The sequence below is a fragment of the Pelobates fuscus genome, chromosome 5 (assembly GCF_036172605.1).
Source record: "Pelobates fuscus isolate aPelFus1 chromosome 5, aPelFus1.pri, whole genome shotgun sequence".
Taxonomy (NCBI): Eukaryota; Metazoa; Chordata; class Amphibia; order Anura; family Pelobatidae; genus Pelobates; species Pelobates fuscus.
Genome location: NC_086321.1, coordinates 63,159,919 through 63,173,600, shown reverse-complemented (window position 1 = coordinate 63,173,600; position 13,682 = coordinate 63,159,919). Strand labels below are relative to the sequence as shown.

Below are 13,682 nucleotides of genomic sequence, written 5' to 3'. Positions count from 1 at the left end.
GTATGTCAGGTCTGGAAAATATATTTACTTCTAGTCCGGGATAAACCCAATCATGGTTATAGCCTCTGCGTTTTTGTGACAAAAAAAAAAACAAGAGCTAGAATTAGAATGGTGAAAGGTCTCACACACAGAAAGGCCAATATAATGCATTCCGTTCATGTGAATGCATTTCCAATACTATATATGTATGGGCAGCCCTGGCTGACTGACTTGAGAGCTGTCAGTCAACTAGATAGACATGTATGACGGGGCTGATACTTGCCCTTTCCAACTGCTTGGCCGTCACCAGTTAGCAAACTGTCACGCACGCAATGTTGGAAAGTATGTAAACAAATGTAGACATAGAGGAACAGAAAGCGACAAGGGCCTTGCTGGCACATGATTGAGAAGCATAATTGCACAAAAGTTAAATGTTTACTCTCCTCAGAGAGGAAAACAGAAGACTATTGTAAAACCCATTTTTATTTTTATATACCATGTTTATAGCAAACTGGTCATGCCAGTTTCAACTAACTCTATAACAACTCCAAATGTAGCAAATATATAATTTTATAATTTGCTGCAAATAAAAACACCACGTGTCTGTTAAAAAAAATAAATATATATATATATATATATATATATATAAAAAATATAAATCAAAAGAGATTGATTGTTTTTTTTAAACAGGTTATAAAATTGTATTTACAAATTAACAGTGACAGGAATGGGAATTGAAGAGATTTCCTTAGTCGGCAGACTCAATACAAACGGATAGTTACTGTTTGCACGGATACAGTATCATCCGACCTGTTAGCTCTGAAACTAAAGACAATATCTTGCAAATAATTAGGGATAGTCCACATCTTAAATGCTAGTTGTTTTGCCTTTAAACACACTATTTGCTGGCCCTACCAATTACATGAAGACACACTTCATAAGTGTAACTTAAAATATTGGTCACAGGGAAAAGCAGGAATTTTAAACACTGATAGTGAGAACAAATGCAAGTCTAGAGTTATTCTGTGAATAGAGGAATGTGTCTTCCAGGATAACTGGAAGCTTTTTGTTTTCTTCCATTTCTGCATTTTGTAAAAAAACGATAAGGCTCTGTTTTGCATTTTGAAAAACTAAGATGTCAGAAGCAGGAATTTATTAGATGCTAGATTAATTATACAAGAGTAACACCACCATGTGCAAGAAATGCGTGTGAAAGGACACACGAAAAGGCGTATTAATGAGATAAAGCATAACTGAGAGGGAGTATAAGTTGTAACATCACACAAGTTACTTAGAAGGATCACACCAAATCAGGCAGGCTAAACTGTCTTACTATTGCCTCAAGAGGCCAGGTGTGAAACAAAGTCCGTGGGGTGTACAATTCTGACACTTTTGATTGGTCTGAGAGCTGCTCGCAAACAGGAATCTGGACAAAAGCCTCCACGTCACATCTTTCCTGCGCCTGTTACACGTGTCAAAAAAAGTACAGGATTACCAAAAGCATAAAACCAAAAATGGCAATGGATTCCCAAATAGTGCAAATACATGATTATACTGGCCATTGGATGGAAATTCAGAGTTATTACCCCAGCACTTATGAAGATTCTGGGTCCTTACATATAGAAAAATAAGAAAATGTATTTATTTAGTCCTTGCTGCAGCTACCAATCATTAGGACAGATACATGTGATAACCACTATTGACTAAGCAGTAAAGCGAGCATGCAGAAACTGACCGGTTAAAGGAAATAAAATGTGGAAAAAAAAAAAAAAGTAATTTAAATAAAAAATTCAGACTTTAACAAGCTGGAGATGACTGTGTTCACTATAACTTAACACTAAAAGGCTAATCATTTATTCAATGTTTTAACATATTACCTAGTTCTCCAGTGAATGAAGTGATGATTTGTAGCTTAAGAGTCTTACTCGACACACTCCGATATAATTTCCCTGTGATTTACTCAATAAAAGTTGCATATATACCATATATATATTCTTAATTTACTCCGAACCCACTTCTTTGTGTCCTTACTTTTCTACTCTGTTTTAATTAACCCCTTTCAACACTGAAAGAGGATAAACATTTTTATTTTCATGTGTTCTTCAGTATGAAATCTTGAAAATAAACCATAATTTATACTCTAGTTATGATTACCAGCATGTAGATTATAAAATTCCTCTGCCAGAAGCTACTAGTCACTGATATAGTAAATTTAAAGTTGAATTTAAAGAACTGTCAGCTCACCCCCTCAATTTTCAACAGTATGGGAGGTTTCACTGGGTGATATCATTCCAAGAGTAAGGGAGGAGAAGGAGTGAATAAACTCTACCATTTTACGGTTAGCATTGCATTAGCAGTCCAGAGATTATTGAAGCAATATGGTAAAGCAGTTTTAGTACCATTATGCTCAAATGTAGACATTCTGTTCACATTCCGATGCAATTTTTAGTAAGCTGCACTACTAGTAATAACATCAGGGACATTACGAATACCTATAAGCAATGACCATTTTATTTATAGTTTTTTGTCACACCTATTGTATGTGAGAAAAATTGCATTCTTGCTTTTAGACTAACATTTCAGACCTAGTGTGACATATTGCAAGAAAACAGACGCTAACGCTTTTAATTTCCCAAATATTTTTATAAAGGATAAACAAAATATGCAGGTCATCTAGTAATTACACCATGACAGGGTAAGTTATTTTCCAGAGTCTCAAGGTCAGTGTCCATTTATATACCATAATCATTTGGGCTATATTTTGTGACTGTAAACCAGTCACATTTACCCAACTGCATCTTAGGTGAGGACATTTACTTACCTGTTTATCTTCTTTTTGAACAATGCTGTAAAGCAGAGGTGGGATTGAGTTTTCAATTGCCCTCCCAACATCGATGCGAAAAGTGTCACTTGCTGGGATACAGCTATCAAAAATAAATAAATAAAAAAGTAATTGATAAAGCAGTAATATACCGTAAGCGGTAATTAAGTTTCAGACACAGCATATAAAATGCACCACACATGCAAAAATGACAGTATTTATAAGTAATTTTTCAAGCACTGTGTTAGTCAACTTCCTAACATTAAACTTTTATGGTTATGTTTAATTAGGTTTTAGAAGCAAAAGAGCACACTCTTACTGCAGCCAAAACAGAGGAGCATGCACTTGTTTTATTCTCTAAACCGAACATAGCACATTAACACTAGACAACCCACAATGTCAAACTAAGCATTTTGTGCCTAAAAATGTTTTCAAACACATCTGCTGCACGATCTTAGAGAAAACAGAAACAACTCTTCAACCAAGTATATCAATAAATCTATATATTTCCTGGGAAGTTTTTCTGTCATCTAAACTATTTAGGTCCACGTTAACCTTTCAAATGAAAAAGTGTCATAGCATTGTTACAGATTTGCTTAACGTACACCAAGCTTGTACCAAGTCTGTACGTTTCCAAGCCTAATGAAACAGGTGTCAGTTATCTACTCTATTAATACTTTGAAAAATAAATGCAAAGTGATGACCAGCAGCCTCCTTACCTACATACTAAGTATGACATACGTTCGGATAGCCAAGTATTTTCTAAAATATTACTTGATAAGACATGCACATAATATTCCTATAAACTGTTGAAAAGTCAGTAATTACAGTATCAATTGAGTTTATAAAATGTGAGCCCATATTACAAAACACTGGAGGCTTAAAAAAATTAATCCACCAACCATAACTTCCATAAAAAAAAAAAAAAAATTAAAATTAAAAATTAAATATTTATATATATATATATATATATATATATATATATATATATATATATATATATATATATATATATATATATATATATATATATATATATATATATATATATAAATAAGAAGCACTCAATAAAAAAAGATTCAATTTACTTGCACAAATTCTACCCATTTTTTTTTACAATCAGAGAATATGAAGCACCAACCAAGTCTATTGATGTAAGAATGCTGTGCTGTATGGATCCCAGCAATTGGTGTATGGTAAACAAAATTCTCCAATACAGATGTGGGAAAGGAACAGATAGAGTGTGCAAATGTATAAACTGCCAGCTTATAGCTTGTGCATCAACAAAGTGATTACTTTTTCACATGTATTTTCATTTGATTAGTAACATGCATTAGTATAAGAATAAAGGAACACTATAGGGTCAGGAACACACTCCTGTATTTATGACCCTATAGTGTGAAAACCACCATCTAGCACCTCTTCCCTCCTAAATATAGTAAAATCTTAATTTTGTTTAAGTCTGCAACTGCTGGCTCTGCCCCTAATCTGCCTTTCTTAGCTGACATCATCAGAAGTGGTGTTATGAGTCAATCACAATGCTTTCCTGTAGGACTGGCTGAGATTGTCATGGCGGCAGATCAGGGGCAGAGCCAAACACAGTCCTAGCCAATCAGCATCTCCTCATAGAAATGCATTGAGACAATGCATCTCTATGAGGAAAGTGCAGTGTCTTCACGCAGAGGGAGGAGACACTGAATGTCAGTTCTACACATTGTGCAGCACTGCCTTAGGAAGCACGTGCCATGCGATGAGTGGCCAGTGGGGTTATCCATAGGCAGTAATGGAAACACTGCATTTTCTCTGAAAATGCAGTGATTACTGCAAAAAGCCTGTAGGGAATGATTATACTCACCAGAACAAATATAATAAGCTGTAGTTGTTCTGGTAACTATAGTGTCCCTTTAATTATTATTATTATTATTTTTTACAAACAATGATTACCTAGCTGGTAGTTTGTAAATAAAGCTCTGTCCCTCTTCTGTCCATATGATAACTTTGTCTGCTGATATGAAGTCTCCACCAGTCCACGTCTGTCCCTCTTCACTTGGGACAGAACACAATAATGAGTAGTCTCCTGCATCAAATACCTTGAAGAAATAGGTTAGAATCAGAGCATTAATAAGGTAGTTCTTGATTTAATTATTTATTTTAAGGAATTAGTGGGTCAACAGAGTTTACGGGGCCATAGACCCAATAAAACATGTTTGATATTAAATTGAAAGGGAGGGTCCTGACATTGTCATACTTAGCTAGGCCTGGCCCTACTCAGCATCTTTACACTAAGTGAAGGTGGGCACAGAGTGGTAACTTGTCTTGGTGTACAAGGTTATTCCTTTGTACATGGTCATTTTACATGGTCATTTTTACTGAATACGACTAAAAAAGGTATTTCCCATTGAGGTCAAATAGTAATTACTAAACAAATGCTTTGAAGGTTCTGTCAGCACAAATTAAGGATACAAGAATAAAAATCTGAAGCAACGAATTGACTATTCATGCATCTGCATTTCAACCTTCTGATTAGACACAGTGGTACTCATGTAATGGTTTCATTTCAGTAGTTAAAGCTTATTCAAAGAACATGTTGGTATTAAGGTTAGCATATACAGAGGCATCTTTCTGGCAAAAACACTGCCATACACTTATTAATGTTCAGGCTATATCTTTATAATCATTTTTCTACATTGATCTGGTCTTAACATTTCCTACAGCTTCACCTGCTCTAAACACAACTCGAGTCTCTCAAACTTAATTAACATACAGCTCTCTAAATGATATGGGCTCTACAGCAAAGCCAGTTAAACAGAGGGTGTCTCAAACATATTTTTTGTACATAGTAGCAGCCATCACTACTTAATAAATTTGATGCTCTCCTCGGAACTTTGTCAGTGGCTAACTGTAGATAAATTGTGGTTAATTAATAAAAGTGACATTTCAATCCAAATCACTCTCTGTTGTTTTTGACATCACTGTTCACTACATGTCATTTGGATGCAGAAACAATGCTACCCAAAATAAAATAAAAATTACTGTGACAAATATTTATTTTTCTTCTTGTTTTATTGTTTTTCATTGTGGTATAAATTCTTTATGGTCACGGGTTGTTTTATTCCGTGGCAGATCACTGGCTGAACCTGTATCCTTAATTGACATATTTGCTTACTCAAGAGGCCTCATCTCACTTTCTTTGTATTATTATAGTCTAACAGCAATCTAATCTCACTAACAGGATAAATAATACATTGCTCAGTGATCACAATATGCTTACCCTCCAGTATTTTGCACACACCACTAACAAAGACCTCTGGGTGAAGGTGCAAAAAGAAATGCTTTGGCAGTTCTGGCAATAAATAGGCTTTGACTCCTCTTCAAAAACCGGTTCCGTGTCCTACAAAAAGTAGAATAAAAAAAAGAAAGAAAGAAAGAAAGAAATGTATAAAAAGAAAAATACATTTAAAAAAATCACTGAATCTGTAGAAGACTATAGACCAAATGTTACTGCAGCATTATCTACCTAAGCGATCATTTGCACACATGTAGTAAATATAATCAAATACGATTATAAGAGATTATTAAATATATATATAAATAAATAACAGCATCTGTAACACTCTTTTGGATACTCCTTATATCACACAAAAAAAATCTCAAATATAAAACAAAACTAAGGTGAGCAGGAAATGATTGGGGATATTTGTTTTAAGTGTTTTTAAACCAAACAATATTGCACCATTAGGCTCTCCTTTTTTCTATCCCATTTTATATCAACTTCTGGATGTGTTTTATTACACCAGCATTAAAGAAGGTTTTGCTGCCACCTCAAGTGCACAGAAATATGCACGTTTGGAGCCTTTATCTCTTTAAAAGGCTCCTTTAAATGTGATAGGGGACAATAAATTTGTGGAGATAAAACAGCCTTGAGTGATATATTTTTCCTTCAGTGTCCAGAATGTTGTCCCTCCTCACAATTTCATCAATCCATAGATGTATATATATCAAGAGAGGGAAAATATATACAAAAAATGTAGTGCACTTCCAGAGTATGAATAAAAAAGTATTTAATAACTTACATTCAAGTTTAAAACAAACAGCATGTCACCATAAAGCGTCCTACGCGTTTCGTCCTTAGCTTGGACTTCCTCAGGGACTTGGTGTCAATAAAGTGCAGTAAAATACAATAGCAGCAATAAAATATATCCCTCCCACAGTCCTTTTATACATCCCCATTCAGTGTTGAAGTTCTTTCAGCTGATGTTCGATTTTCATTTTCGCGGCATGGGGCCGGATGACGTCATCACGTACGTTGCGTGCGTTCCACTTGCGTTTCACGGGACCGGATGACGTCATCGCGTGCGTTGCGTGCGTTCCACTTTGCGTTTCACAGACCCGGAAGTGGGTCGTGATCGTTGGTCACTCGTTCTATTACACTGACTCAAAGTATATACAAGTGGGTGGACAAAACGGGGAGGGGGAAAGGGAAACAGTTAAGAGAGTTCTCTGGAGGCACTATCTTTACAAGGCAGATGTGAAATAAAAAAACGAAGAAAACATATATTTACATTACAATCTGAGTTTGTAAATCTCTTAGTATGTAACCCATTTTCACAATTGAAGAGTGCAAATCTATATAAAGATATATGTTTTTCCTTGTTTTACATCTATGTACAATTTATATAACTCATACCCAAAAATATATATTTTTTGTATACCTAAGACTATATAAAGGAATCTTTAACTAGACATCTCATACAATTACAGTGTAATATGCATTATACATATGATGTACAGATGATACTGTAGTTGGTGAAACCCATTTTCATTGCACCTTTGTCTCATTCTTCTTATAGAAATGAGGGATATAAAAAGGGATATATTTTATTGCTGCTATTGTATTTTACTGCACTTTATTGACACCAAGTCCCTGAGGAAGTCCAAGCTAAGGACGAAACGCGTAGGACGCTTTATGGTGACATGCTGTTTGTTTTAAACTTGAATGTAAGTTATTAAATACTTTTTTATTCATACTCTGGAAGTGCACTACATTTTTTGTATATATTTTCCCTCTCTTGATATATATACATCTATGGATTGATGAAATTGTGAGGAGGGACAACATTCTGGACACTGAAGGAAAAATATATCACTCAAGGCTGTTTTATCTCCACAAATTTATTGTCCCCTATCCTATTTGCATATACCTATTGAAGACAAGAGGAAGTCTTCGGGGATCTACCTGGATACTCCACCTATGATATAGGGGAAGTCCTGGTTTGCTTTCATTTATATTTTCTTTTCACTGGGTTGTGTTCACACATCTTGTTGTTTTTGTTTGTATATTATCATCCTCACTATTGTGACACAACCGTAATGGCAACTTATTCATTTTCAAATATACAAAGGGGTAGAAATGTTAGATTTGAAAAAATGTTTCACCAAAATATAGACAATATCCCTTTAAGAGATTCTGATAATTATTACTTTACCAAATTAGAACGCTTAATGGTAAAAGAAACAAAAAAATGGTGGGAAGTATCCTATCTGGAAAGCTACCTTAAAGAGGGATTAATCCCTAGGGGATTGAGAGTGGAAAAAATCCCTGCATGTGGTATAGATAATGAGGAATTCCTAAAAAAAATGGGACTTAATCTTAGACACATGCTCACAAAACCTTATGAAATTAATAATTGAATTTGAAAAGCAAGGTAGAGAACAAATAGAGACAGATATCAAAACCTTAGAATCTGAGGGAAGTAAGAATATAGAGCCCAATAAATATAAAGAAAAGGAACAAGAAATCTGTAATGTAATCAACAATCTGGAAGAAAGAATATCAGAAACTAAAAATAATAAAATGAAGAGAGATAGAAGAGATAAAACTTTCAACACTTTTTCCACTAGTAACAAAATTAAGAATAAACACAAACGAAATTTTGATAGAGACACCAGAAATTTTGAGGGATCACAGAAAAATACCTCCTTTAGAAGACAAGATACATATAAAAGAAACATTTCACCCACTCGAATAAGAAATCCTTTAATTAACCAGACACAAAATTCACCCTTTAAAATTAGAAGGTATTCTAATAATTACACACGAAGCCCACCTGTCACGAGACGCAAAACATTTACTACAAACAATGTCTCACAGACCCAAAATTCCTCTAAACAAAGGGGAAGGAGGGAATCAATTTCCCCAAATCGACGCGACTCCCCCCCAAAGAGATCTTATGCCCAGGCAACAAGAACTAATCTGGAACATACAGATGAGAGTGAAAACCTTTTTTTAGAGGGAGGATCCCATCACAGGGATGGGAGAATAACTCAATTCTTCAAACCACGTTACAATCACCAGGGAATTACATCAGACATCCACTCAATTTCCCCGAAAAGAAAAAGAGTAGAGGAGAATCCACGAAGAGAGGACTCTCTAAGACAAAGACAATAGAGAAGCAATACGGAATTTATAATTTAACTGATATAGAGCTGAGTGATACTGATTTAAAAGCTTTAAGCAAAGGCTTAAAATTTGCCCCTAACCAAAAAATGAATTTCTTTAATACATATATTGATGTCCAAAAATACATTCGTAAAATGACACTAAAAAGATTTTTTCTAAAAAGAGAGATAGAAGAAAGTACAAAAGAAATCACCACAGAACAGAAACAATTCAAAAAGAAATCACATTTCTATCCAGTAGGGGACAGAGGCCCCTTTCTAGAAACATTCAATAATATGGTATGCCATGACCTAGAAAAATTGGAAAAAGAAAAAAACTTAGGAGTGAATAAATACAACATGAGTAAAGAAGAATCAGCAAGCATAACTAAATTACAAAAAATGGACACCATAGTAATAAAGGAAGCTGACAAAGGGGGGGCTATAGTCATCATGACCAGAGATTACTATATGAATGAGGCACATAGAATTTTGGGAGATATAGAAACTTATATTAAACTCACAGGAGATCCAACAAAAAGATTTAACACCATCTTGGGATCTTTATTGGAACAAGCATATAAAAATGATATAATTTCTAAAAACAATAAGGAATATCTCTTCAATAATTTTCCAATAATACCCATTTTTTATTTTCTCCCCAAACTACACAAGAACCCCACAACCCCCCCAGGTAGGCCAATTATCAGTGGCATTAACTCCGTATCTGCCCATCTATCAGAATTTGTAGATCACCACCTTCAGAAATACGCACAAGAAGCACCTTCTTACTTAAAAGACACTGCCCATGTTTTAAGAATTTTGGAGAATGTAATTTGGGAACCCGATTATGTCTGGGTGACCATAGATGTCACGTCACTATACACAATAATAAAACACAACAAAGGTATAGTTGCAGTGGAACGTATTATGGAAAAAGATGAAAATATACCACCAAACTTTCGAAATTTCATTTTAAATAGTATCCACTATATTCTTAAACATAATTATTTTTTCTTCGATGATTCATTTTACCTTCAAACCACCGGCACAGCCATGGGGACCAGGTTCGCCCCCAGCTATGCAAACATATATATGAGGGATTGGGAATCCAACCACATATGGAGTGGGCATAGCTGGGTAGCGAACCTGGTCCTATGGAAACGTTTTATTGATGACATAATACTAATCTGGCGAGGCTCACACGAAGATTTGTCATCATTTATACACTACATCCATCAAAATGACTATGGTTTAAAATTTACACATGAAACCAATATCACTAGCATCAACTTTTTGGATCTAAATCTCTTTATAGAAGATAATCAGATTCAATCAAAATGGTTTTTTTTAAAAACGGAGGGTAATAGCTTTATTCACAGAAAAAGTTGTCACAAAGATAAATGGCTGGAGACCATACTGATGTGGGATTATTTAAAAAACCTTATTGCACTTGTATTCAATTATTGCACTAACTCCATTTTAACTTTATACTGTGACAATCCCCCATTTTGTCCTCCTAACCTGACTTCTTCAATCCTCCATTTTGTCCTCATAACCTAACTTGTTCATTTTAAAACTACCTTACATGACAGAATTTCCCAGCACATCTAATACAATAGAACAAAGACTGTATTTTCTATAAAGACATGATTAACACAGGAATTGCTGACTTTTCCTTAGATTTGCAACATAGTATAGTTTGAAGGCCATGAGAACACAGTAGTAATGAAATGTTCTATTCATAAGAGACCTTGCACCTGGCCACGAGGCCTGAGATCACCGACCGTGTAAAATGACGCTCAAGACCCCTTGTCCCCCACCCGTGTCCAGAACAATCCCACCTCTTGGTGGGTGGGCACGGGACTAACCACTTAGTTGTTTGAACCAATTAATAATATTGATAGGAGGACACTGATCACGACACTTAACAATTAATCCAATTAATGATGTTTATTTGCTGATATTCTAATAATCAATGATGACGTAAAATGTCTCTTAAAAGGACCTGCGCGTCCGCTTTTTAATCACTTGCCAATAAATTTTCTCGAAGTTATTTTAACCTGAACCTTGTGTGTCAGACTTAATTACTTCAGCGTATATACGCAATTTACTTTATTAATTTGGACAGGAACAGATAGACATTTAAACATTTTGGTTTACTGCTAAAAAGTACCATAACAACTTGGCGCCCAACGTGGGGCACCGGGCTATGTCTGGCCGGTGAGCCGTCCTAAGGAAGACGCTGTTGGACGGAGGAATCCAGGGGGAAGGAAAGGAGATTGATCACCTCCAGGTACACGGTAGAGACTTCTGCAGAGCCACCGGTATGTTCCGGCCCCTTTGATTGACCCGTCCACGTGTCTGTGACTGCTTCCCGGGAGGACATCAAAGACAGGTAATATCTTGCCCGGTGTCTCGTTACTCATTTGTTTACCTGCATTTTAGTCTATCTGTTGCCTGGGTGTGTTTGAATTGTGTTTGAATTGTTTGCCTGTTTCCCCATTTTGAGATAAAGGGGGGGTGGACCTGCAGGGGATTTGCCTGGGGTTCTGTCTTGCTTGTTTTCCCCTTTTTGGGATAAAGGGGGGTGGACCTAAGGGGATTTGCCTGGGTCTTCAGTATATCTGTCTATCTGTTTGTATTTTGCCCCTTTTGGGATAAAGGGGGGTGGACCTGAGGGGATTTGCCTGGGTCTTCTGTTGCCTGTTTTACTCCTTTTAGGAACCACGGTGCTGTGGTTGTAGGGAAAAAGGGGGGTTGACCTGTGGATGCGTTCCTGGGGGTCTTCTTTGCCTGTTTACCTCTTTTAGGAGCCTCGTGGCTGTGGCTGTAGGGAAAAAGGGGATTGTTGGAACTGTGGATTTTGTGTAGACTCATAATTTCCTGTGATCCTTCTGGTGACACTCTGAGAGCTTAGCTAGCCTCAGTGTGCACGTGGTAACCCACAGTTTCGAGTACTGGGGCTAGTGGAATTCCAAGTTTGGTAACCACTGTCCCGAGTACCGAGGCGGGGGGGATTCCAGTTTTGGTAAACCTCAGCTTCGGCTGGGGGGATTCCAGTTTTCTTTTGGTAACCACCGCCCTGAGCGCTGGGGCTGGTGGAATTCCAGTTCTTCTGTTTATTTGTGGTAGTGAGACTTATAAGTGGGTTTTATAGGGGCACTACGGGGTTGAGGGAGGTGACTTTGGAGTAAGCACATGAGTAAGGAAAGGAATTACTGTTGATTTCATTTGAACTGTGATGCATACACTGTATTTCAACTGTATTGTTGTCTTGTTTGTTTAATGAGGAGTCTCATGTACTCCTGTGTCCGTCTCTAAGGATTTTTCCTTGCCTTTCATCTTTTCTACACTCTCTATATTATTATACTATCCACTCCCATTCCTCTTAAAAGAGAAGTGATTGGTCACACACTTCTCACCTCGCTCCAATCCGTGTCTACCACCCCGGGTAGGCGGATTCAGTGACTAGTCTACGTTTTGGGAAGACGCACCTGAGAAAGTTCCACGATTCTCGGGTGGCAGTCGAGCATTGTAGACGTTCCTGTTCAATTTTCCTTCTCTCTCTCTATATCTAGGACGCTGGTATAGGGGTAAAGGGACTATGGGACAGGATTTAGATAAGCCCAGCAAGGGCTGGTTAGCATGTGATTTAGTAGAGAACAGAGAGGGTGAAGAGATGGTTAAAGGTGTTGAAAAGATTGCAAAAGTATGTAAAATTGCTGTACCGACATGTGGGAGATTGCAACCAGAAAGTTGGCGCAAGTTACTAGCAGAAATGAAAGGCAAGCTTACAGATAATGGTTTATTAAAGACTGCTGAAGCATGGTACAGAGTAGCGAAGGCTATTCAGTTAGAAGGTTGGGTTGAGGAAGAAGTAAATCACAAAGGTGTGAAATTGTTTGTGTATCATAAAAATTGTGTTGCTGGGGTTTTCCCAAGCCCCAAGGTTCAGTCAGCCATAGGTGATAGCCAGCTGACTATGTTCCCCACTCCCGATCCTCCCGAATCCCATCCCATCACCTCCCCTGTCTGCCCGGTCCTGAATTCTGATGGATCTTTCTTTACCCCTTCCCTTTCCCTAACGGTCCCATCATCCTCAGCCATCCCCACGCTCCCTTCCATGCCCAATCCTAACATCTCATCTGCCGCCTCCTCCCTGCAATCCCTCTCTATGGTTAATCCCCTTCCATCAGCACCCGTCCAGCTAACTACCCCTCCCTCCCATGCTACGACTCCTCTTTCTGCATCCATCCCTACTAATCCTGTCCTGTCTCCTCCGATAACCAGCTCCGCCCCAGTCCAATATCCTACCTCCTTAACCGTACCTGCCCACCCTACTCTTTTGCCCTCCCCTGCCTGGCCCTACCCCTTCCCATATCCCATGGCCCTGCCCTATCCCGGTTACCCTCCCTTTCCCCAAGCCACTCCCCAGGTTCCG

The 13,682-nt window shown here is 37.3% G+C and overlaps 1 protein-coding gene across 4 annotated transcripts in view; it reads right to left on the bottom strand.

Annotated features, from left to right (window-relative positions):
- WDR7 (WD repeat domain 7) overlaps positions 1-13,682 on the bottom strand; it is a 344,145-nt gene that overhangs the window by 288,732 nt on the left and 41,731 nt on the right. For 2 of the 4 annotated variants that reach the window (XM_063453929.1, XM_063453930.1), the window contains exons 7-10: positions 6,072-6,191; positions 4,745-4,890; positions 2,801-2,903; positions 1,313-1,441 (exon numbers count right to left, since the gene is read on the bottom strand). In XM_063453929.1, the coding sequence (XP_063309999.1) occupies positions 1,313-1,441; positions 2,801-2,903; positions 4,745-4,890; positions 6,072-6,191 (498 nt within the window). The remainder of the gene's footprint in view (positions 1-1,312; positions 1,442-2,800; positions 2,904-4,744; positions 4,891-6,071; positions 6,192-13,682) is intronic. The other 2 variants (XM_063453931.1, XM_063453932.1) reach the window with 1 other exon arrangement.